This window comes from Lampetra planeri, chromosome 41 (assembly GCF_965212315.1).
Source record: "Lampetra planeri chromosome 41, kcLamPlan1.2.h2, whole genome shotgun sequence".
Taxonomy (NCBI): domain Eukaryota; kingdom Metazoa; phylum Chordata; class Hyperoartia; order Petromyzontiformes; family Petromyzontidae; genus Lampetra; species Lampetra planeri.
Genome location: NC_136147.1, coordinates 5,394,274 through 5,421,431, shown reverse-complemented (window position 1 = coordinate 5,421,431; position 27,158 = coordinate 5,394,274). Strand labels below are relative to the sequence as shown.

The 27,158-nt window shown below is 52.7% G+C and overlaps 1 protein-coding gene across 4 annotated transcripts in view; it reads right to left on the bottom strand.

Moving 5' to 3' along the window:
• The window catches only part of LOC144732114 (PDZ and LIM domain protein 5-like), a 101,744-nt gene that overhangs the window by 27,182 nt on the left and 47,404 nt on the right, over nt 1-27,158 (bottom strand). For 3 of the 4 annotated variants that reach the window (XM_078613401.1, XM_078613402.1, XM_078613403.1), the window contains 3 exons: nt 20,568-20,643; nt 13,165-13,253; nt 603-623 (listed from right to left, as the gene is read on the bottom strand). In XM_078613401.1, the coding sequence (XP_078469527.1) occupies nt 603-623; nt 13,165-13,253; nt 20,568-20,643 (186 nt within the window). Of the gene's footprint in view, nt 1-602; nt 624-3,094; nt 3,317-5,690; nt 5,717-13,164; nt 13,254-20,567; nt 20,644-27,158 lie in introns of all 4 variants that reach the window. The other variant, XM_078613404.1, reaches the window with a different exon arrangement.

Genomic DNA, 27,158 nt, shown 5'->3' with positions numbered 1-27,158 from the left:
AGGCACCACGCCGAAGGGCGCGTGGGAACACGTCGGGGCGCGAGAATTGAACCTCCGATTTAAAGCTTCTTTCGTGACTGCAGGGATTCATCTTCTTGGTTCTTTCGGTAAAGTCACGTAGAATGGAAATAATAAAGTAATAAAAATTAAACATAATAAAATTCCGATTTAAAGCTTTCGTGACTGCAGGGATTCATCTTCTTGGTTCTTTTGGTAAAGTCACGTAGAATGGAAATAATAAAGTAATAAAAATAAAACAGAATAAAATTCCGATTTAAAGCTTTCGTGACTGCAGGGATTCATCTTCTTGGTTCTTTCGGTAAAGTCACGTAGAAAGGAAATAATAAAATAATAAAAATAAAACGTAATAAAATACAATTCTCACGACGTTTCGGCCACAACGCAAGCAGCCGTCCTCACCTGTTCTCCACCTGAGGACGGCTGCTTGCGTTGTGGCCAAAACGTCGTGAGAATTATTTTATTATGTTTTATTTGTGTTATTTTATTATTTACATTCTACGTGACTTTACCGAAAGAACCAAGATAATTGAACCTCCGTTCACAGCGCGCGCTTAGCCAGGCTTTGACACGCGGTGACTCACGGGCTCGGTGCATCGCCATCGCTGAGCGGGGGAGGGGGGGGGGAGTGGGCAGCGATGACGACGATCGTTGTCAGCGTCATCATCATCATCGTCGTCGGATGATCGTCGTCAGCGGCGGCAACAGCAGCAGGATCAGGAGGACGAGGTAATGGAGCGGCCAGGCCAGCAACAGGAAATCATCCGACGGCAGAAAGCGGCAGGCAGGGCAAAGCGGTGGGGAACGTGGACAGGCGGGGGAAGAGACACGGGGGTGGGGGGGGACAGAAAGGAAACGAGAGTGCCGCCCTCAAGTGGCGGCTTAAACACGACAGCGATAAGACACGGAGAAGCGGAGGCTTACTGGGCGATAATCACGCGGCGCAGGAAGCCACGTGGGCACGCACGCTTCTTCAGCCAGGCGTCTGGACGGCGAGGAGCCCCGTTTAGTGTCGGGTTTTAGTTTTTTCGTGAAAGCACGTTTAGATGTCATTAGGTGGGCGCACACACTCATGCATGTGCTGACGGACAGACGGACGGACGAACAGACGGACGCGCACACTCATGCACGTGCTGACGGACAGACGGACGGACGGACAGACAGACGGACGCACACACTCATGCACGTGCTGACGGACGGACAGACGGACAAACAGACGGACGCGCACACTCATGCACGTGCTGACGGACGGAACGAGGCTGTGACGTGGCCGAGAGGTGGCGCCTTCGCCGCTCGTTGCAGAGGTTCGCGGCTTGAGCCCGGCGGCCTCCCTGGTTAATACTGCAGCGGTGTGCATGAACCACGAACACGGCCCGCATCTGCTTCGCAGAGGGACGTTCAAGATCCCGTTACGTTTTTGGGGGCCGTGTGTGCCGGTGTCACCGTTTCCAATTTTGGCAAATTCGAAACATTAAAGGGCAATTACTTAATCGACCACGTCGCAACATCGCCGCCTACCGGCAGACTATGCTCGTCTGTGAAACATAGCCTCTACGTGATAGCCTTGCACTCTCAGAATTGCGTGAAAACCAAATGCACGAACCCACTGTCGTTATTTTCCCAGGCGGAGAAACGAATCCGACCGTCGGCCGACTGGCAAATTTATCGGCGACGGGAGAAAAAAAATCTGCCGCAATTCAAAAACATTTCTGGCGCGCGCACACAAATCGATGACCGACAGAGTCTTAATGATGGACAACAACAACAACCGTCCGCAGTCGTCTCTGGCCTCACTGCTGCTCGTCAGGACGGTAACAGTTTCAAATGCTTCGAGTCTGTTGATCCAAGCAATAATACGGACGGACTCGCGTAGCCCTCTGGGAGAGCGCTGGTGGTGTGGACAAGGCTGAGAGCATTGCATCCATGCAGTGTAGCACAGTCTGTTCTCGCATGACGCCGCGTGTTTTCGTAACGCAAATTTGGATATAAACGCAATTAATGCACAGGGGAGCTAATTTTTTATGACGCGGATGCCAATTGGATATACAACGCGATCGAGTGAACGGAACTACGAGTAGCAATAAGCGGTTGTACGGCTGCCTCGGCGTCGCACAAGGCGGCGGGATGCTGCTGGATGCTTCTCGACGCTACCCACGCGCCTCCGTCTTTGTTCAGCCTGCATAGCCATCTCACGTGTCATTGTGGACTGTGCTTTACATAAACTATATTATGTATTCTTCACAGTAACGCGATTTTTCCATAACACGGTGTTCTTCAGGAACGCAACAACAACTACTACTACCGCGTCATCTACAGCTGTGGTGGGCAACCCGTGTCCCGCGGGGTTCCCTGTGGTGGCCTGGCCTAGGTGTGTCGAGGGCGATGCGTGGGTCAGGTGCCATTGTGTTTAGGGACTACTGCTTTGTTGTTACCTTGGTGTGGACTGGCACTGTTGAGTTGTTGATTTTACTGCCTTGCCCAATCTTGATAAATACTTAGATTTCTATACATGTTCACCATTATGTAAAATATTTTTGTATTGTTTCATGCTTGTAACTTGCTGACACCGCCCAATGCAGGACATCTGTGACAAAGAGCTTCATAGCTCATCGGATTTCTCCAGGATAACCAAAGATCCTGATTCTGATTAGCCCACCGAGGTGAAGGACGGCCGCCTCATGGTGACCCGCCAACTCATCTTGGTGCCACGGTGGCGAGATGTTTACTACCTCGCTTGGTATGCAAGAGGTCGCGGGTTGGATCCCGACCCCGACGCCTACTGTACATTTGGAGTTTGCGTGTTCTTCCCGTGGTCACGTGGATTTTAATCCGGGTCCTCCGGTTTTTCCCTCCACATCTAGAATCCACATCGCCACGCGTTCAGACTATTTTGCCGCTATAAATTTCCCCGTGACAAGCCACTTAGTCGAGCTATCACTTGTGGCCGCGTCGCTTCCGGCAAAGAGCTACGCAGCTCGGCGGGCCTTACCCGGCAAAGTACAAAACAGCTAATAGTTAGACCGGGTTGCCCATCGTCGAACAAAGCGCCGCCCCGTTCGGAACGCGTCACAAATACCCGGCGATCTCGGAGCCCATGGCCCGGGCCTGCCCGGCGACAGCGTTGGCGATGGCGTCCCGCGAGTACAGCAGGACGGGCGTGTTGTACTGCGCCAGGGCGACGCTGGCGCCCCCGCCCAGCATCGCGCCCACGCCCACGACGTGCGGCGGGGGAGTGTGGGGGTGCGCCGCCGCCGCCCGCAGGGCCTCCCCGCTCAGGACGGCGCGGCCGCCGGCGGGCCTTCGTGCGAGTTTTGCGCGCGTTTAGTTACGTTTTGGTTTTGGCGTCGTGGTTTTTTGCCGGTCGCGCCGGGCCGGTCGGCCGCGGCGGTTTTGAGGAACGAGGTAGGTGGAGGAAATGGGCAGGAAAGGGAGGGAAGCGGAGAGGGGAAACGAAGGCACGGGGGAGACACCACGGGGAGAAGTGCAGGAGACACGTGGAGAGAGATGAGAGAGACAGGGGGGACACGGAGACATAAATGTTAACAGGAGAGGTCGAGACCGGCAGGGAGACACTCGCAAGAGAGACGGACATCAGAATGGCATAGAGCAGGTACACATGAGAGGCAAGTAACATGATAGACACAGCATTGACCATCACGGGGGTCACAGCAGCATCAAAACAGAAAACGTGTTGAAGAAAAATCTTCGCAAAAGACAGCGACATTGCAAAAGGAAGGTATTGAACGTCGTAAAGAAAACAGAGCAGACACACAAGGCACCAAGAGAACGGAGAGTAGCAATGTGATGCGCTTTTGACTTTTAGCATAGCGCCGCCTAATCGGCTAAAAGTTTTAATAAATGCACAACAAAAGTCACGGATTAAGTTGATGAATCGATGGATGCGAGGAGCACCTCAACCGGCATGCAGTACCGGAGTAGCCGCGGGATGTTCGTTAGTTCGTTAGTTGAATACTTTTTAAGCCAGCTGGCCAGGATTTGGCAAAACTTAGCCCACTTTTCACCCAGTCTATGTATCCCTATGTATCTCTTTGAGCCTCTATGCATCTCTGAGTCTCTAAGTATCTCTATGAGTCTCCATGTATCTCTATGAGTCTATGTATCTCTATGAGCCTCTATGTATCTCTAAGAGCCTCTATGTATCTCTGAGTCTCTATGTATCTCTATGAGCCTCTATGCAACTCTGAGTCTCTATGTATCTCTATGCGTCTCCATGTATCTCTCTGAATCTGTATTTTTGTTTATTGACTTGTAGAGCCATCTGGCCAGGGCTGGACAAGACTTAGCCAACTGCAGTTCACCCTGGAGGGCACAGACAAAGCGTTTCTAACCGAACATTAAGACTAACAATAACATATTTAGGAACCACAGTTTAGAGAGACAAACCAAATGATACGCGCAATTAATTAGACGAATTAAAATAAAACAAATGTAAACTTCAAGTCGAGTGGCAAGACCGGCGCTAATGGTATGATATCGATGGTTGTTGCGAAACCGCCACACTGACGCAGACACCGTTGTTACTCTGCCCGATGCTGCTTGTCCTGCCCTTGTCATCGTTTCAATAGGATAAAAACAGCACTGTACTGTTGCAAGGCAGACTTCGCATGACGAACACGGTGACGCTCATTTGTTCGTGCAGCCCTTCCAGTGCGGCCTTTAAATCTCACCGTGTTCAAAGAATCAGAAAGTTTGTTTACACTGGAGGAGGAATCCGATGAGCCATGAAGCTCTTTTTCACAGATGTCCAGTCGGGGCGTGGAGTCAGAACGTTACAACAACAAACGTAATAAGTAATATTTTTGTTAAACTTTTTTTTAAACACGCTTTCATGAAATGTACCGTACTCGTAATGGCAGAACTCCACGACTCCAGGAAGCATGTAAAAAAATACCTCGCACGTAAGTCCGAGCGCCGTGAGCGAGCACCTACCAAGACCTGCACGGATAGACAAGGCTTCGTCTCCGCCAGCGCCGATGTTTGACACACCGCGCCAGGTCGTCGTTTAAGGCCGAGTAAACTGAGAGGAGAGGCCCAGGAAGGGGGTTCAGACGTTCGTCACTGGTGTTGGTCGTGAGCGGGAATCGAACTCCCACCGTGGAGACGTTCGTGGTACTGTGGGGTTGCGCCAACCCCGCTTGCTGGCAGAACTTGCCCCCAACGGTCTGCGTAAGCTACACGGGGGACCTTTGTTTAGAGACCACAAAGGGCACTACGGTGGTGAGATGTTAACTCCCTCGCCTGGTACGCAGGAAGCCGTGGGTTCGATCCCGACCCTGACCCCTGCTGTATATTTGGAGTTTGCGTGTCTCTCCTCGTGGGCGCATGGATTTTTCTCCGGGTCCTCCGGTCTTTCCCTCCACATTTAGAATCAACGTCACCACACGTTCGAGAGTTTTTGCCTGCTATAAGTGTCCACGTGATACACCACTGTGTTGAGCGATCATTTGTGGCCTGGTTGCTTCGGGAAAAAGACCCATATAACTCAGTGGGGCCTTAAGCTGGCGAAATAAAAAAAATGTTTTTAGTTGTTTTTTAGAGGCACAGGGACACTCGCCCTCACACGCGATGGCGCTGTCGGCACAGAGAAACGTGTTAGAGAAGCCAATGATGCAGAACACACGCACGCACGAGCAGGCACGCAGCGTACTAACTTGTTGCCAACGTTGATCTGAACCACCTGGAAAGACAAAGAGAGACGTGCGGAGTTGTGCGGGCGCCCTGCGGCTACGAAAGCACGTCAGCTCGGGGAAGCTGCCCCAGAGATTCCATCGCCCGTCATTGAGACCGCGCCAGGCCAGTCTCCTGGCGTGCGCTCCTGGTCCGCTGGGAACTCAATCACTCGTGGGGCTCCACTACAAGATAGGGCCTGGCCATTTCAAATAAAACAAAGGTTTCTCCATTGGATCATTCCGTGTCTCTCTCTCCGTCTCTGGAAGGACTTGGGACCTGCCTACCTCTCCCTTTCTATTAGACATCTGTAAAAAAATGAGCTTTATAGATCATCGGATTCCTCCAGCATGAATAAATATCCTGATTTACATTCTCTCTCATCTCACTTCACTTCCCTTCTCGCACTGTGCGCTGCAGCCATCAAGGCCTCCTGGAAAACCCCTCAGTCAATCTGCGCTTCATGGGAGTGTACTCCTGGCTCTGCTGCTGTCCCCATAATCTGTGAACTCTCCTTACCCAGATTTTTCACACTACGGACTCCTTCATCCTGTTCAGGCTCAGCGTCAAGCCCAGGGTCAAGCCCAGGGTCAAGCCCAGGGTCAAGCCCAGGGTCAAGCCCAGGGTCAAGCTCAGGGTCAAGCCCAGGGTCAAGCCATCTAAGGGGTGAGCTAGTATCCAGCTTCTACTGGATTATTATTCATTAAAAAAAGCTACAAAAATCATGCAATGTAACTGGTATTGGCCCAAACAACCCGATGCAAAAAATAAATACTTGCATTGCTCAATTCGGATTATGCACAGCAGCAGCAGCAACATCAACATCATCCCCTCCCCTACTGCAAAAACGTGGCAGGACCCTCCTGATAAAGTGTCTTGAGACTCGGCGAGGCTTCCCTTGGTGAAAACAAGCGTAACAATCATCAATAAAGACAATAGTAACAAATTCTTGGTTCTTTCGGTGAAGTCACGTAGAAGGGAAATAATAAAATAATAATAATAAAACATAATAAAATACAATTCTCACGACGTTTCGGCCACAACGCAAGCAGCCGTCCTCAGGTGAAGAACAGGTCTGTCGGAAAGACAGCGTCTGAATGTGACTTTACCGAAAGAACCAAGAAGAAGCCTAGGGCCCTGTGTAAGGCTGTCCCAAGAGGAGCCGTCATTCGCTGGACGTAACACAGTTCGGCGTCGCTGGCCGCACCTTTTGAACACAAGAACCCTGACGGCCTTCCCTCGCGGACGTAAGGGAGTCTCCGCGTCCTCAAGAGCGGCCAAGCTGCGCCCAAGGGCGCTTTTGAAAGAGAAAAAAACGGCCGGCTCAAAGTAAAGGGCACCATTTTATGGCCGGCTTGTCCCAATTTCCGAGGGCTTGCAGCTGTGCTGGCACGTGAAAAGACTTACTTTCCCCAAACGAGAACAACATGCATTTTGAACAATAAAATTACGTAACTATTCGAATTTCATAAATCACTTTTGTCAGACTCTGGTCGTACACACACGGACCCAAGCCACGAGAGGCGATATCCGCTCGGTAACGATGGCCAGGAATGCCAATAAATGGCCTCGTGGGGTACAGATTTCTTTATTTGTTATTTTATGTGGAGACAGAATGAGCTGTGCTCATATTGCTTTTACTTATAATGCTCCACGGCAACGCATATTGAGTGTGTTTACGGTGTTGCTTTGTCCTTGAACGGGGGTTCCAAAAGGATAGGGGTGACGCGATGCAGAAATGTTAACTCCCTCCCCTGGTATTCAGGAGGTCGTGGGTTCGATCCTGACCCAGACGCCTATATATTTGGAGTTTGCGTGTCTCTCTCCCCGTGGTCGCGTGGATTTTTCATCAGGTCCTCCGGCTTTAACCATCCACATTTAGAATCAACATCACGCGTTGAGAGTATTTGACTGCTATGAAGTCCACGTGATGAGCCACTTCGTTGAGCTATCATTTGTCGCCAAGCCGCCGCTGAAAAAGAGCTACGTAGCTCAGTGGGCCTTACCTGGCAAAATACAAATAATTTAGTTTAATTTAACACGTAGGCTTTCGCGACCAATGTTATTCATAATCGACGTTTTTGGGTTAGATCGCGTTATTTATAAATGTGTCGTAACCCTCCACCGCCCTTTTTTCAACGTGACACTTTCTTTGCTGATTGGCCGTGTTGGGTGGTGGAGGGTTACGACACATTTATAAATAACGCGATCTAACCCAAAAACGTTGATTATGAATTTAGTTTAAGTTGAGAGTGCTCTTGCCAATAATAGCAAGCCATCTCGCGGCTTCTGCATAACAAGCCCGACTCAGCTGATGAGACCCAGAAGGTCAAAACCAATCCAGAGTTTGCTGACTAAGACAAACACTGCTTGGTTAATATTGCTCTGGAAAAAAAAAACAATGATCGCCTGACCCTGACGTGCTCCGGAATAATAGTTGTTACTGGAACTTTGACGTGCGAGGAGGAGGCACCAGAGGTGTGGACTCGAGTCATGTGACTTGGACTCGAGTCAGACTCGAGTCATGAATTTGATGACTTGCGACTCGACTTGGACTTGCATAACAATGACTTTGTCCCACCTATGAGATGTGGACTCGAGTCATGTGACTTGGACTCGAGTCAGACTCGAGTCATGAATTTGATGACTTGCGACTCGACTTGGACTTGCATAACAATGACTTTGTCCCACCTCTGGGAGGCACAGAAGCGAATCTCTGCTCTCATGCGCTTGAATCCACAAGAGGGCGTCTCTGTGTCGACCAACTTCCAGGGCCACCTGGAAGCCGCACAGGCCGAGCCGCATTTCATTTCAAAACATTGACCCGGCATCAATCTCTTCGGGCGACGGGGAAACAAGACCGTTTGCACGGAGGCCCTCCGATTGATTTCTTTGCATTTGCCGTGCTTCGTTTTTTTTTAAGAGACTTATTGATCGCAGGCGGTTGATTTTGGCCCTCGATGTTGCCGCCGCGAAAGAAGAAGGCGGGGTGGGTGGTGGTAGGGGGGCCGGGACCCCCCCCCTGGGACCCCCCCCCCCCCCCAACTGCAGCCACAGCCGTCACGGAAAGAATTGCGGACGTCACCAGAGCAGCTTGTGGGACCCCACAACGTTTCCTTTTGTCGAGGGGCAGGAGGCCGACGTTTGGTCCCTCCGTGCCCGGGGTATCTGCGGCCGGCGGACGAGCTGCGTGCGCCGTCACCGATCGGCGACGGTGCGATGCCGAGCTCTCATACCGGTGCGCGTCGTCGTTGTTAACTCGGGCAATTTTTTGTTTTGTTTTACCGTGCGGCTTTAGCGCTTTGCTGCAACTTCCATGGGGTGGGGTGAGGGGGAAGGTAATTTTTGTACGTTCTTCAAATGCAGTTCGCTCGCCGAAAGCCTGCCCCATGTATATTTATGGATCACCGCAACAACGTGACGACCTGCAAAGTGCGTAATGCACACACCGCCGGCGAGGCAATAAGCCATTACATTTAGTACACGAACTGAAACTATCGTGTAGCTCACGAAACCACCACCACCGTACCCGGACATCACTCCAAAAAAAAAGAGAGGATGGAAAAATAACCAGAAAATAAATAACTCGTACTTGATTAGAACCTTCATTATTGTGCTTCTTTCATGCTAAAAAGATGTCATCAGGAAGGGAAATTGCAAGGAGGATAACCGTGATTAAAAATAATAATAATATGCAGGTAAATAAAAAAACGTCTGGCCGTCAGCAATCCAAATAGTGGGTCGAGGCCTCGATATGCGGTGTCATTGATGGGGGTCCTTCTGACCGTTCCTCGCCATGCTGCTGGAGCGTGGCCCCCGCCACCATCGCTGCTCGCCACGGGGGTTGGCAGTCGCCCCGGAAACAAAACTCGCGTCGCAGAGTTCATCGCACGGCGCGCAAAACCGATGTGCCACCACTCCCCGTGAGTGCTGTTCGTTCCGATAAAGGAGTTGGGAGGAGCGGGTTTCCCCACACTCCCTCCCCTCCCACCACCGAATCGCCAAAAACGCAAACCTCTTAAACGCCTTCTTAAAAATGTCCAAATATGTCACCAAAGTCAGCGGCGAGGAATTCCGCAACTCTCCGCAACGCAGTGCGCGCAGGGGAGCTCCGAGTTCTCCCAGCCACAAACCCCACACCGCTTACACGATGAGCCACAGACTTACACGGAGACCCGGAGACTCGCACACACTTACATGATGAGTCACAGACTTATAGAGACCCGTAGACTCTCACACACTTACATGATGAGTCACAGACTTACACAGAGACCCGGAGACTCACACACTTACACGATGAGCCACAGACTTAGAGACCCGTAGACTCGCACACACTTACACGCTGAGCCACAGACTTACACGGAGACCCGAAGACTCACACACACTTACACGCTGAGCCACAGACTTACACGGAGACCCGAAGACTCACACACACTTACACGCTGAACCACAGACTTACACGGAGACCCATAGACTCGCACACACTTACACGCTGAGCCACAGACTTACACGGAGACCCGGAGACTCTCACACACTTACACGCTGAGCCACAGACTTACACAGAGACCCGTAGACTCTCACACACTTACACGATGAGCCACAGACTTACACAGAGACTCGTAGACTCTCACACACTTACACGCTGAGCCACAGACTTACACAGAGACTCGTAGACTCTCACACACTTACACACTGAGCCACAGACTTACACGGAGACCCGTAGACTCTCACACACTTACACGCTGAGCCACAGACTTACACAGAGACCCGTAGACTCTCACACACTTACACGCTGAGCCACAGACTTACACAGAGACCCGTAGACTCTCACACACTTACACGCTGAGCCACAGACTTACACAGAGACCCGTAGACTCTCACACACTTACACGCTGAGCCACAGACTTACACGGAGACCCGGAGACTCTCACACACTTACACGATGAGCCACAGACTTACACGGAGACCCGGAGACTCGCACACACTTACATGATGAGTCACAGACGTATAGAGACCCATAGACTCTCACACACTTACATGATGAGCCACAGACTTACACGGAGACCCGGAGACTCACACACACTTACATGATGAGTCACAGACTAATAGAGACCCATAGACTCTCACACACTTACACGCTGAGCCACAGACTTACACAGAGACCCATAGACTCGCACACACTTACACGCTGAGCCACAGACTTACACGGAGACCCGGAGACTCTCACACACTTACACGCTGAGCCACAGACTTACACAGAGACCCGTAGACTCTCACACACTTACACGCTGAGCCACAGACTTACACAGAGACCCATAGACTCGCACACACTTACACGCTGAGCCACAGACTTACACGGAGACCCGGAGACTCTCACACACTTACACGCTGAGCCGCAGACTTACATAGAGACCCGTAGACTCTCACACACTTACATGATGAGTCACAGACTTACACAGAGACCCGGAGACTCACACACTTACACGATGAGCCACAGACTTAGAGACCCGTAGACTCGCACACACTTACACGCTGAGCCACAGACTTACACGGAGACCCGAAGACTCACACACACTTACACGCTGAGCCACAGACTTACACGGAGACCCGAAGACTCACACACACTTACACGCTGAACCACAGACTTACACGGAGACCCATAGACTCGCACACACTTACACGCTGAGCCACAGACTTACACGGAGACCCGGAGACTCTCACACACTTACACGCTGAGCCACAGACTTACACAGAGACCCGTAGACTCTCACACACTTACACGATGAGCCACAGACTTACACAGAGACTCGTAGACTCTCACACACTTACACGCTGAGCCACAGACTTACACAGAGACTCGTAGACTCTCACACACTTACACACTGAGCCACAGACTTACACGGAGACCCGTAGACTCTCACACACTTACACGCTGAGCCACAGACTTACACAGAGACCCGTAGACTCTCACACACTTACACGCTGAGCCACAGACTTACACAGAGACCCGTAGACTCTCACACACTTACACGCTGAGCCACAGACTTACACAGAGACCCGTAGACTCTCACACACTTACACGCTGAGCCACAGACTTACACGGAGACCCGGAGACTCTCACACACTTACACGATGAGCCACAGACTTACACGGAGACCCGGAGACTCGCACACACTTACATGATGAGTCACAGACGTATAGAGACCCATAGACTCTCACACACTTACATGATGAGCCACAGACTTACACGGAGACCCGGAGACTCACACACACTTACATGATGAGTCACAGACTAATAGAGACCCATAGACTCTCACACACTTACACGCTGAGCCACAGACTTACACAGAGACCCATAGACTCGCACACACTTACACGCTGAGCCACAGACTTACACGGAGACCCGGAGACTCTCACACACTTACACGCTGAGCCACAGACTTACACAGAGACCCGTAGACTCTCACACACTTACACGATGAGCCACAGACTTACACAGAGACTCGTAGACTCTCACACACTTACACGCTGAGCCACAGACTTACACAGAGACTCGTAGACTCTCACACACTTACACACTGAGCCACAGACTTACACGGAGACCCGTAGACTCTCACACACTTACACGCTGAGCCACAGACTTACACAGAGACCCGTAGACTCTCACACACTTACACGCTGAGCCACAGACTTACACAGAGACCCGTAGACTCTCACACACTTACACGCTGAGCCACAGACTTACACAGAGACCCGGAGACTCGCACACACTTACATGATGAGTCACAGACGTATAGAGACCCATAGACTCTCACACACTTACATGATGAGCCACAGACTTACACGGAGACCCGGAGACTCACACACACTTACATGATGAGTCACAGACTAATAGAGACCCATAGACTCTCACACACTTACACGCTGAGCCACAGACTTACACAGAGACCCATAGACTCGCACACACTTACACGCTGAGCCACAGACTTACACGGAGACCCGGAGACTCGCACACACTTACACGCTGAGCCACAGACTTACACGGAGACCCGGAGACTCGCACACACTTACACGCTGAGCCACAGACTTACACGGAGACCCGTAGACTCTCACACACTTACACGCTGAGTCACAGACTTACACGGATTGGCTGCAAGCGACACGTTACCCAGCTTCGCTCTCCGCGTCATCGTCACGGCATCACCACATCGTCACCGCATCCCCACCGCGTCACCACCGCGTCACCACCGCGTCACCACCGCGTCTTGTACAGCGCGACGTCCACCCGACGTTTCGCTCCACGTGCCGGGGAGAAGGCTTCGTCCGGAGCCGCGGCACAAACCGCGTCGACATTTCCCTTCTCTCGAGAAAGCTCCCGCGCACGCGCGGAGAAAACCGTCTCGGCACCGTCAAACAACCGCGAACGCCGACCCCGCGCGGGCGGGAAGTTCATCTTACCCATCTTGCTTCTCCTCCCACGTGCCTCGCCTCTGGCCCTCTGCCGCCTCGCCCGCGTACAGACCCGCAGGGGAGTTGTAGACCTTGGTCTGCGCCAAATTTTGAGGCCGGCGCGGCCGGGAAGGGGGAGGTCACACCGACGACCTTTCGGTTATTTTTTTTCTTGTATCCGGGCGGCGAGATGCGCGGGAATTATGCAATGTCAAGTCAAACAAAACGCGGAGAATGGTCGGTTCAGACGACGAAGGACGGCCCCGCGGGCACGTCGTGAAAGCGGTTTACCGGGCAGTGTTTTGAGCCGAATGTTTTGTTTCGCTGGGTGTCCACAATACCCTGCTGCTCTCTGTCTGATAAGCGACGCTTGGCTCTACACGAATGAGGAGTATCGGAATATTTGACCTCCGACGAATCGCTCCCCGCTCTCTTCATTTCTCATTCGAGAACCCAGAACACTGACATCATGGAGGGAGCTACCAATTACGAACACGTGTCGAACCCCGAACAAGATGACCCTCAAATGGAGGGTCGACTGGAGCCACTTGGGACTCACTCGCTGCTCTACCGCAGCAAGGGGGGGGGGGGGGGGGGCCAACCGATGGGAAGCCGCAGATTACCTCGCTCCCCCGCTATCAATTAGACAAATTGCCGCGATCCAAGGTCGCGACCTCAGCTTACCCAACCAATGTGGGGGAAACTGCTCGACCGTACTTCACCACACTGGATAGTGCCGTTTGGTGAATAGCGAGGGAGCATAGTACAGCGCAGCAATGGGGCTTCCCTGCACCGTCCTGTGCCGAGGACGCAGACTCGCAATACCGGCACCCAAACACCTCAAACCTACGCAAACTGGGGAGAGAGGCAGGAGGAATTGCAGACACCCTGAACCTTAAACGCATAATGGGATAATTTAATATGATCACATTTTATTTCATATTCAGACTTGCGTACGCTTAAATGTGTGACAATGAAAAGCGCTTTGCCGTGTCGTGTGGCTTTCGTTATCTTTTTAAGAGGGGCGACAAGGCCGGAAAGGAAATGAGGTCGTGCGCAGCAGGGCACAAGGTCAGAGGTGAGAGGGCAGAGGGCGGCAGGACTGAAGGACGAAAAGCAAGAATTCGCTCCGGGGGAACCTGGAAGAACGCAGAAGAGAACAGCGCCGCAGAGATTAACCTCAAACGAATCCCTCAATCATGCGCGCTCCTTGACCCCCCCCCAAATACTCAATTAAAACTTTGAGACGAAACGTACGAACAGAACTTGCGCACGCCGGCGACGCGCCGTGCAAAACCGTTGAACGTTCGCTCGCTTCTCAAACGGAACCGGGTTTGCCGAGAGACAAAGTCGACGGGCACACCGGTGCACGTGACAACTCGACTCGTTTGGCTTTGGTCAGGCGCACATCTCAGAATGACATTGCCCCTCCACGATGATCTCACACAAAGGAAACCGACTGTGAATTTGTAATGCTGGCGGCGAAAGCCTACGTGTGAAAATGCCGTTTAACACGTAGGCTTTTCGCGACCAGTATTATTCGGGCGATTTGACAGAAGATGCTGGATGTAATTACCAGCGAAACGTCGTACTCAAATTATAAATGTTGTGGATTCACTCTTCAAACACACCGGTGGGCTGAAGAAGTAACTAATTGGCGTTTTGTTCACGTGACACATTTTTTACTGAATGGCCATGTCGGGTGGTGGAGGGTGGCGACATATTTATAATAACGCGATCTAACCCCAGAAACCTTTATTATGAGTGTGAAAATGCAACTACCAGTTCATCCAATTTCAGAATGGCCTTTTCATTTGCACGGCCCGTTTGTCAATCCACTGCTGGATTAGGGGCACTACCCACGCCTTTCAAACCGTGGCAGATGTTTTGACCGTACGTCACCACGCCGGTCAGTACGGATCGGTGTCGGAGGTGAGGCTGTGTACAGAACAACAGCAAATGCCTAGCACACCCGTCTTTCGCTCATGTTGGGTCGCCCATCCAAGCACTATTCAGGCTCCGCTCTGCTTAGCTTCTGAGATGTGCCGACAATTGGTGCATACCGAGTGAGTTGGACTGTTTGGCGGAAGTAAACAAAAATGTAGAACAGTATTTTATTCGCATGGGAAAAGGCCTCACTGAGTCTCAGGAAACGTTCATCAGCCGTGTCTTGCATTACAATGTTTGGTCAAATCCCTGTCCAGTTTGTTTGCGTGTGGGAGGGAAACTTCCCAGAGAAATCTATCAACAATTGATGAAAAAAAATGTGCAAAGGCCGCATCTAGAAAGCTAAAATAATAAGACATGTATGCCTGGGCTGCTCACTGGGCTGTTGGTAGTTCCTGCTACACAAAGTTACAGAGCGCCATTGCCTTCAAACTCAAAAGGATGAACCAAAAAAAGAATGCCCTATATATTTACAAACGCCAAGCCTCACCGAGTCTCAGGACTAAGTTTTACAAACATCCTGCATTGGATATTTGGCCAAGTGTGCCATGAATTTAGATGTTTGGCCAATTGCACGAACGAGAATTTGGCACGTGGGAAGAAAATCCTAAGCCCGTAGGAAACCTGCCAGGAGTACGAAGAAATAACCACTTGAAGCTCCGCACACAAAAAGATTCACTTCCACCGCACCCGTAGTTTGGAAGTCTCTCCCCTCAGCCATCCGTGCTGCCAATTCCCTGTCCGTATTCAAGTCCAGGCTCAAGTCCTTCCCCTCTTCTCTTGCGATTGTCTATTGTGATGTTACTATGGGGAAATGTGTCCCGGTGTCCGGTGGTTTCCTGTGATGCCAATGTCCTTAAAAAGCAGCCGCATTCAGGGCAGTGGATCGTGAATCCACTGCAATGGCCGCCATCCACTGACCACTTTGCAGGCCTAGGCCTGCAACACCTGGCGGCATTGCGAGGCAGTCTCCCATGCAAGTTCTAACCAGGATCAAACCCCCGCTTAGCTTCCGAGCTCTGACGAGATGGGACGTGATCCGGAGGTGATTTGGATCCCCAAAACGGCGAGAGGGGCCGCCCCAGTGGCACGCGGCAGTGAAAAGTTGCGCGAGATAATAAGAGGTTTTCGCGAATCGAGGAAAAGTTACGGGAAATCGGTAAAAAGACGACGACGCGGAGGACTGTAAGCGAGGGGAAGTGGGAGGCCGGGCCACTCAGTGGCCTCCACCCCCTACCCCACCCCCCCCCCCCCCAAGGCGAATGTTTCGTTGCCGTTCCCAGCGCCGACAAGTAATCAGCTCCGGCTGGCGCAGCCAAAGCAGAGAGAGGCCCCTTTCCGGGTGCAACCAAGCCTAGTCGGGCAATCGTTTGAGAGAGAAATTGAGGATTTTACGGATCAGCCACTGGGGTCGGGTCGGGGTGGCAGGGGGGTTGGAGGTGGGGGGGAGACGTCCGGACGGGTCCCTAAGAACTCGGCTCAGGCGGAGATAATGGAGCAGGCCTGCGATTGCTTGCCTTCGCAGGCATCGCTCGGAGGACAGGGCGAAGAGGTGAGCTCAAGAGGGTCCCCGATATGGAATCGAGCAGAAGGTGGGGGGGGGAGGCGAGTGATGGATGCGGCTGAGCCGAGCAGCAGATCAAAAGTAAAAAAAACGTAAGTAAAAATGTAATAAGGAAACTCTCGTGCCAAATGCTGCCGGAAGGGCATTTACGAGAGGGTGGAGCTCAAGATCGCCCCCTCCAGAGAGGGAACTTGGCCTACCCTTCCACACTGGCCAAATGTCTACGGAAAGTAAGGAGCACCCAGGACAAGACCCCATCGCACGCGGCCCGCCGATCACAATTCCTATGACCACTGTTTCATTGCTTTAACGGCTTTATTTTGGTGATTTTGGAAAAGTTTTTTGGTTTGGCCATGTTTGTTTGTTGTAGTAGAGTTAGACTGATGGCCTTAATCTAAGTTGTCTTGTGGTTGTTGTTGTTTGACTTGCATCCCACTGGGATATTTGCACAGGGTTGGTGTACGGTGATTTTTTCTGCAATATTTTGCTGTCTTCTCTTGGATTTTCTGTTTGCACATAGTCACTTTAAGAAGTTTTCTTGTTCATGTTTTAGTTTTTTGTTTGTTGCGGTTGCACCCGATTCAAGAACCGAATGGCTCACAGGGCCATACCTAATAATTGAACTTTGAACTTTGACTATCCACCGCGTCGCCATTCATACTGCGGGGCGGGCGGGCGGATGCGGGAGAGATTTCAGACACCTCCCCATTGTTTCAAACTTGACACTCGGGGAGATCAAATCGAACCGGCAAGCCTCTGCAGTGCAAGTCGAGAAGAAGCGTGACCCCACGGAGCCCACGGTGAGTTCGGAAAAAAGGACCAAGGAGGAACAGGAGGAGGAGAGGCACAGGGAGGGAGAGGTCGTCGCCAGATGTGATGTGGTGTGTGAACGCGCGTGTACGAACTGGTGTGGGTGTGGTGCGTGCACGAGCCGGACATTGTCTTGCAAGAGCCAAGCTGGGTGCCATGTGTGTGTGTTTGTGTGTGAGCTGGGTTGCGTGTGTGCGTCTGCGTGTGTGTGTGTACGAACTGGGGTGAGTGTGGTACGTGTGTGTGCAAGCACGTGTGTGCACGAGCCAGGCTGGGTGTGTGTGTGTGTGCACGAGCCAGGCTGGATGTGTGTGTGTGCATGTGTGTGTGTGCACGAGCCAGGCTGGATGTGTGTGTGTGTGTGCGTGTGCGTGTGTGCCAGCTGCGTTTCGTGTACGTGTGTATGTATGAGCCAGGCTAGTCCGGCAAAAACAACCCCCTACCTCCTCGTTGGTGACTTCAATGCCCGAGTTGGCCATGATGCTGGCACCTGGTCTGGAGTGATTGGAAGGCATGGGCCAGATCAGCTCAATAACAATGGTAGGAGGCTGCTAGATTTTTGTGCAGCCCATGGGCTTGTAATTACCAACACGCTGTTCCGGCATCGGCGCATCCACACAATATCATGGATGCATGCCGGGTCCAAGCAAGAACATCTGCTGGACTACATAGTGACGGAACAGCGGATGAGCGCCTATGTCCTTGACACCAGGACCTACCGTGGAGCTGATCTGCCCTCTAACCATCGACTTGTCATCTGTAAAATGCGCCTGCCATTCTTCCACTCCGGTGGTGGGTGTACACCCAGGACCCGATTCAAACAAATTGTGGCATGGTTTCTGCTCGCTGATGAAAGTTGCAAGCGAGAATTTCATCATCGCTTGCGGTTGGGGTTGGCATCGTCCCCCACTTCTCTTGATGTCGAGGGTAAATGGGCAAGGTTTAGGACTGTGGCTCATGCAGCTGCAATGGCTGCTTTGGGTACACAGTCCATACCTCCACAGAGGAGGTGTTCAGGCTGGCTGAAAAAAAGCGACAGGCCCACTCTCATCATCTACAGCATCCCACGTCAGAGAATGAGCAGGCTTACTGCAGCCTTCGCTCGGAGGTTCGGAGAGCCGTGAGGCGCTGCAAGGATGGGTGGTGGTCGCGGGATGCTGAGGAGATGGAGTCTGCCTCAATGGCCCGCGATCACACATCGCTCTTTTCAACTCCATCAAAAAAGTAACCTGCAGCGCCACACCTATTACCATCATGAGGGGAAAGAACGGCGATCCAATCTCCGACCCCCAGGAACAGGTTTGCAGATTTGCTGAGTATTTATGTAAGGTCCTGGGGGAGGGTAAATCCCTCAGGCTCGAAAACATTGTGGAACAAAATGGGGATGATCCTGCTGAGGCTGCGGTGCCTGTGAGTGGCTGGCTGAGGCGCCATCTGCTGAGGAAGTAGGCGATCAACAGCATGAGACCAGGAAAGGCACCGGGCAGAGATGATCTCCCAAGCGAAATGCTTAGGGAGGATGGCGTTTGTGCACAGACTGCCTTACATGATATAATAACAACAGTCTGGACCACTGGACGGGTTCTGCACGATTGGAAGGATGCCCTGGTGGCCCCCCTCTTTAAAAAGGGGGACCGTACAGACTGTAACAACTACAAGGGCATCTCATTCCTCAGTGTGCCGGGAAAGGTCCTGGCAAGGATTATTGAACATCGGCTTGCCAGGCACGCTGAGGAGAGGCTTGCGGAGCCCCAATGCGGTTTCAGGCCTGGGCTCTGGGATGTTCTTCGTGCTTTCGGAGTCCCTGACCCTCTGCTCACGATCATTAAGGACCTTCATGATGGTGAGCAGGCCTGGGTAAAACTACGTGGTCAGGAGTCGGAGCCATTTCCTGTTCTCCTTGGAGTGCGACAGGGATGTCCTCTGGCTCCCACATTTTTTAACATATATTTCGACCACGTAGTTCGTGAAGCCTTCTTTGGGAGGCTGATCGATGCCCGGGTGCGGTCAAGGGATGGCTCCCTATTGCTCAACCATGTTATGTATGCCGATGATCTGGTAATTGCTGCTCACTCAGAGTTGGAGGCGCTGCTGCTGAACTTGGAGCTTGCCACTAAGAGGTGGGGCCTTACCATCAGCCTCACCAAAACTAAGCACCTGCCTGGGTATTTTGTACCATCGAACACTCTACCCCACAACTCCCAATTGGTGATGGGGCAGTTGTGGAGAGAGTGGAGAGTTTCCCATACCTGGGCAGTGTGCTCATGACCGGCTCCGGTTTGACAGCATAGGTCTCACTCCGAATCAGTCGAGCGGCATTATCTTTTCATCGGTTGCGTAACGCTGTGTGGAAACTACCTGGTCTGTCACTCCGCACGAAGCTTCAGGTCTTCTCGGCCACAGTTATTCCCTCCCTTCTCTATGCTTGCGAAACGTGGACCCCCCTAATGGAGCATCTTCGCCAGTTAGAAACATTTAGGTTGGCCTGATCTACAATCTGCCCCGTGACCTCCTGCCAGCAGGCGTTCGACACTTCACATGGCCTCAATGTGGACACAAGCGTCGTGGTGAAGTCACCGCCACTTAGTGGCGAATGGCGGTTGTGGTTGTTGTTGTTGTGTGTGTGTGCCAGCTGCGTTGTGTGTACGTATGAGCCAGGCTGGGTGCGGCATGTATGCGGTGTGTGTATGTGCGTGTGTATGCGTGCGTGTGTATGCGTGCGTGTGCACCGACATGCACGTGTCTGTGTGTGTGTGTATGCGTGCGTGTGTATGCACGTGTGCACAGACACGCGCGTGTCTGTGTGTGTGTGTACGTGTGTGTGTGTATGCGTGCGTGTGTATGCGTGCGTGTCTGCGTGCGTGTGCACAGACATGTGCGTGTCTGTGTGCGCGTGTCTGTGTGTGTGTATGCGTGCGTGTGTATTTGTGCGTGTGCACGCACGTGTCTGTGTGTGTGTATGCGTGTGTGTGTATGCGTGCGTGTGCACAGACACGCGCGTGTCTGTGTGTGTGTGTGTGTATGCGTGTGTGTGTGTATGCGTGTGTCTGTGTGTGTGTATGCGTGCGTGCGTGCGTGTGTGTGTGCGTACCTTCTGGTGAGGCACGACGATGGGGGCGCTCTCGATGATGGGGGTGGCGGTGGGCACGGGGGCTGGTCGCTTACCCCTGAAATTAGCAACGGCAGCGGAGGTAGCGGCAGCACAAACACACGAGTGTCGTGTTAATGGTGCTGGGAGCAGCAGCAGCAGCAGCAGCAGCTGCTCATCTCGTCAAAGAGCCTAAACCATCATCAAGCGGTGGTCCTGGCAGCAGCGAGAGCCATCGGACAACGACTGCGGTCACCGCATCATCGCGCTGCGCTTTCGCATGAGCTTCTGCGGCCGTCTGGAATGCTCTTCCTTCCGATGTTCGGAAGCCAATGGGAGCTATTCACTTTGAAATCGTCTAGATTAAACACTGATTTCATTAGAAACTGATTTTTGCGTTTGGTTTGTTGTCCTTCCCCCGCACCTCCGATTAGCACGCTTGGCCGCGTACGGTGTGAATGAAGTTCAAGATGCGTGCGTACAACACCATTGTCATCAAATCGTTATCATGACGCACATGGGGAGTTCTGTTTTGATGAAGAGCAACAAGAGGAAGATTAAAAGAAACCACACGAATAACAAAAGCCCATGAACATTCAAATATAAAAAAAATACAAAATTCTTAGATATGTTTTGCCGTTACCGGTATACGACACGTACATTCTCGTTGCGTGTGCGTCTTACGAATGCACCTCAGCTTCAGGTTGCGTTACTACTGGGGGAAGGGCAGGTCTTCAATGCATGTCCAGTTTATACGTTTCATTCCAGTCGTGGGCACAGTGGCCCTGGGATGAGCTCCTATGACCACCGCAGAAGTTAAATTGCGCAATCGCCGCTCTCAACACAGGTGTGGCAGGCAAAGACAAAGATCCCCTCTATAGCCTCAACAGACTGTTGGGGCAAGTGCTGTTAGCGATCAGCACCTATGAAGGCCGGCACAGCACACGAGGGGGTGGGTGGCCAGCACCACGCCTGGCCGCCTTTATCTCCCCAACGCTGATTTTTACACACCACGCACCAGGTACTCATTTGAGGCCAAGCCGACCTAGGGGAGAGGCCCAGGACCGGTTCAGATAATCCTCACTGGTGTTGGCCGTGAGCGGGAATCGAACTCGGGTCGCCGGGATAGTAGCGTGGCGTAGCGCTGACCGCCACGCTACCCCCCGCCCCCCGTCACCCACGCGCACCTCAGCGTTATCCGACAACACGAAAAACAGCAGGCGTGTCCACACGGCACAAAGAGGCCCTTGCAGCGAGAGACGTTAACGAGAGTGGCGCGGGAATTACAAACGCGGCGTTGTTGCCGTTGTTGTTGTTGCCAGCAAAAAAACATCCCCCTCCCTCCCTCCTTCCCCCAGTCTAGAAGCCGATTAGTTTCGTCGGCTACGATGCCTTCACGGACTCATGGATGAGTATCGGTGCGGAACGGTAGCCGGTCCCGCGTGGCCGCGGCCCGGTGTGAAACAACGAGGGGGGAGCCCCGCGCGTTTCCCCGCTACAGAACGAGCGATGAACTCCCAGGGGTTAAAGGAGACGAGCCAGGGGCTTGCGGCGGACGAACCGGCGCGCCGTTAATTTATTTAGCGGACGCACTCCCAAAGGCCACCGGTCGAAACTACGACAACGCTGAGCCGGGAGCCCCGACAAACTCCGCTTTGCGCCGTTCTCCGCCCGTGGAAACCCAAAACCGCGCCGTATTTTCTTAGCAACCAACTCGCTTCGTCAAACTCAGGGCAATGGCGGTTGAAGGGCGGGGGAGAGGCTGGAACGGCGGTGGGGTGGAAGAGGGCAGTGGCGGATGCTGGCCCAGTGCAGCTGCGGGGCGATGATTTTCACCGCGGCATTCCGGCGCGCGTACGCAAGCGCCGGTGCCGTGGCGACCACACCTGAAACGTTGCCTCCTACGGCCCCCCCCCCCCCATTCATTAATGTGGGGGGGGAGAAAAATAAAACACGGAAACGAATTTTTTTTTCATTTAAATCGGCGCTGCAACAAATAGCAGCCCCAAGCCCACGTTTGTTTTTTATTTCGCTGCCTAAGTTCTGCAGCAACAACAACAACAACAAAAACCGGGCCCCGTACAAACCGCGATGATGTCACGCAGCGAGCGCAAAATTGTTTAACCCCTCGCCGTCCCGTCCCGTGCGTGCGAGCGCAAGAACGTTGGCCATGTAAGGTCTCGGACGGACAGAGAGCGAGCGAGCGAGAGAGCGAGACAGCGAGCGAGCGAGAGCGCTCCACCAAAGAGCCGGGGGGGACACGGTCTGCGCGTGCCAGCAGGCCAGCCGGCCGCGTGCGCGCGCAACGCTAAGAGACTTCGGAAAGAAAAGAAAAAAACAGTGACGAGAGACAACGGGGAGAAGAAATCTGAACCGGCGCGATGCCGGGAACTCGATTTAGCATCAAGGGAGAAGAGTGCCGCTGCCGTGTCCGGCGGTGCTGCTGCCAAGACATACACACACGCACGCCACACGCACGCACACACACACGCCCACGCACCGCACACACACGCACGCACACGCACGCACACACACGCACGCACACACCGCACGCACACGCACGCACGCACGCACGCACACACACACGCGCACAAAGACAGATCACCCCCCACCCCCCCCATAGCCTCTCGCAGGCTGTTGGGGGCAGGTGCCGTGAGGCGGGCACCTATGGCACCCGTTCTGGCACGGAAACACGAGGGGGGGTGGGGGTTGGCCAACACGGTGCCCGGGCCGCCTTTGTCTCCCCAGTGCTGATGTTTACACGCTGCACCACGTACTGATTTGAGGCTGAGTCGACCTAGGGGAGGCCCAGGGGTTGGTTGAAATACTCGTTACTGTTATTGTTCGCGAGCGGGGAAATCAAACTCGGGTTATGGTCGCGCAGAGCGGTAACCACTTCGCTTCTAACGACGGCGCCACCACTCACCATAGCAAATATCCCCCAGTATAGCCTGTAACAGACTTGCGGCAAGAGCTGTTAGCGAGCACCTATGAAGGCCGGCACGGCACACGAGGGGGTGGGTGGCCAACACCACGCCCGGCCGCATTTGTCTCCCTAGTAGCAATATTTACACACCGCACCAGGTACTCATTTGAGGCTGAGTCGACCTAGGGGGAGGCCCCGGGACCGGTTGGCCATGAGTAGGAATCGAACCCAGGTCGCCAGGTTCGTAGCGCAGCGAAGCGCTAACTGCTACACTACCGCTCCCCACAACCATAGCACACGTTCACAAACACGCGCACACACACATACACACACATTCACAAACACACACATACACACACATTCACAAACACACACATACACACACATTCACAAACACACAGGCAAACACACGCGCGCACACACAGACCAGTGCTCCGGCCAGCGGCCCAGCTGCACTGTGGAAGTTTGGCGACTTGCAAATGCTTCCCAGCAGTTACTGCTTAGATTACAGGCAGGGTCTGCAAAGATAGCCTGCTTTTTAATGGACAAGATGGGTTCCACTGCACTGTAATCATATGAAATCTACGCGACTACTAGATACAGACTCGGTGCCCGGGGCCTGCCGTTCCTGCTCCGTCGTGTATTTAAAGGTTCAGCCATCGGCGCGATTGGCATATACGTCACTCGTAGCGATGGGAGAAAACGCAGGACTAAAAAAAAACAACCAGGATATTTGTCCCACAGTTTTGCGTGGGCGTCTCCTGGCCTGGAGAAGGTTTAAGTCTCCCACAGTGGCCGTGTCTGCCCTGGCTACAGCCACAGCCCTGGGGAGCAGCTCACGCAGGCACATCCGGTGGTGGTGGTGGGTGGCGGTACACGCCTGTGACCCCGGCGCTTTGGAGCCAGGGGGTTGGTGGGGCACATGGAGATTAGATTTTTTTGTGAAACTCCCCGAGTCCACCGGGGCTGTGAGGTAGCCGGGGGGTGGGGGGTTCGTGAACCCATCCGCACCATCCTCTTACCCTCGGTTGGTTACGTACGGTGCGAAAGAAGTTCAGCGTACGTACATCTCTATGGATGGATGAGCGCATGGGCGAGTTGTTTTTTTGACGTACTCTAGTTTCTACCTCTCCAAGTTGAATTGGACCGAGCGATCCTATTGCGGAATCTTCGTGAAAATTATCTAGAGGTTAAGTGAGGCACTCCCATATAAATATATGCCATTATTATCAACATATGGGCATTATTCAAATATTCAAAATTCCACTTACAGGCCAGTTTCGGGCATCAGAATGTTGTTGTTGTTCGAAATCCAGAGAGAAAGTTTCCCACCAACATGCCGGGATTGTTTGTCCTTCCCCCGCAACTCCAATTATCACGGTTGGCTGAGTAGGCTACAAAATAAGTTCAGCAGACATACCTACATTTCAAGGGTGTTACCAAGCTGCGTGTAGATTTTTTTCTTCAGATTTACTCGAATTTATTCAACCGGTCAGAAGAAATAAAAAAAAGGTGGTTCGTGTGAGAAGTCCCCCCTGGAGAAGTACGGGTGTCCGAGGTGGGAGTAAGGTCAGTCCGCTCGATGTGGTTGATTGAACGAACGAGTGAGTGAGTGGTTTATTGAGTGAACGAGTGAGTGAGTAGTTGGTTGAATGGTTGAGTGAACGAGTGAGTAGTTGTTTGAGTGAGTTGTTGAGTGGACGAGTGAGTGAGTAGTTGGTTGAGTGGTTGATTGAGTGAACGAGGTGAGCGAGTCGTTGTTTGAGTGAGTTGTTGAGTGGTTGATTGAGGCGAACGAGTCAGTGAGTAGTTGGTTGAATGGTTGAGAGTGAACGAGTGAGTAGTTTGTTGAGTGGTTGGTTGACTGAACGGGTGAGTGAGTCGTTACTTGAGTGAGTTCTTGAGTGGTTGATTGAGTGAAGGAGCTAATTGGTGGGCGAGTAGTTGGTTGAGCGAGTTCTTGAGTGGTGGTCGATTGAGTGAGTGAGGAGTCCCCCTGTGGAGATGCACGAGCGTCCACGTTGCTGGGACAACCTGCCTGTCGGAGATTTTGGATCCCTCAATGGCCAACGGAAGCACTTCCCGGCACACCGCTCGTTTAATACGATGCACAGCTACGGAAAAGGGTAACTTCTTCAGAAACCAGAAGGGGGAAATTTCAGAAACCAGGCACCGTTTACTTTTGGTCACATGAGCAAATTTCTCACATTCCTCATCAGAATGGCTGAGTTTCCCCCCCCCCCCCCCAGCCTTTCAATCCAAATAAACATTTCCTTTAAGGGGCCCGCTGCTTTCTGCTGCATTTGCATCTGTCCCGTCAGGGTTTCAACGGCCATGCAATGTGACTCGTGGTGCCCCGGCGCAATGATTGGGTCATCCCCCACCGGACTTGCAATCTGGAGCCACTGGTTAGATGCCGATCTCCCGGTGGGCGCTGACGATTGAAACAATGGTCAGGTGTTGTTTTAAAAAAAAATTGTTCAAATCCCATCCCGCGCCTCTGTCAACGCAGCAGCACAAATGGTTCTCAACCACAGTGAAGCTGATCGGCAGGCCGCGTGCGACGGAGTAAAATGTGGGTACTCCCAACTCTTCCAAGACGTCCGGCCCAGCAAGGAAGAGAAGGCCAAAGCGCCTCCTGCGAGAGGAGGTTGCTCGAGATTTTTCACATAGGGTAGATTGAAAACTAATTTCTTTAGAACTGATTTTTGTGTTTAGTTTGTTGTCCTTCCCCCCCGCACCCACCGATTAGCACGGTTGGTTAAGTACGGTGCAAAAGAAGTTCGAAACGTGTACATTGGCACGTTGGGCTACGTACGGGTGACAAAATAAATTCGACATACATACAACATACATACAACATACGTACATACATACATGGCGTGAGCAAGCAATCGTTGGGCTGCACCTTCCTTTGCCGTTTACAATACGAATCGCAAATCGTTCACTTTGCTGAAAAGCAGCGTGGGCTCGCTCACTTCCCAGAGGCGACTGTGTCCCTCGTGTGCCAGGACTCGGGGAGCAGCATGGCTGCCGCGGCGCTGGTTACCCTCCGGTGCTTTCGGTCCGAGCGGCTGAAATCGAATGGGGTGACAGGCTGTCCCAGAGGTCACAACCGGGTACCCGATACCCGTACCCTACCCGATACCCGGCTACCCGTACCCGGCAAGGTACGGGTAGCCGTTTGCGACCCTGGTGCGGGCCGGGTACGGGTACCCATTTGCGACCCTGGTGCGGCCGGGTACGGGTAGAGGAATCAAAACCCGTTTGCGACCTCTGGGCTGTCCCCACTGTGGACGGCACAGATTAGAGCCTTAGACGACTCCTTTAAAAGCGCTCGTTGGCAGTCTGAGTCACGTACCCTTAATCGCCCCTCGGAGTGCTAATCAACATAATAACGAGATAGTTCCTCAGCGAGACTTGGGAGGGTGTTCAATTACCGACTCCCCCCCCCCCCCCACCACCTCCGGTTTATTTCGAGACAACCGAGCAACGCACGGAAATAAAGTCATACCGATTTAAGACAGGCATTGAAGCCGCTATCCAGAGCCAGTGAATGTACACATACACGACACAAAGATCCCCCCCGTGTAGCCTTCACAGACTGTTGGGGCAAGTGATGTTAGCGAGCACCTAAGAAGGCCGACACGGCGCACGAAGGGGTGGGT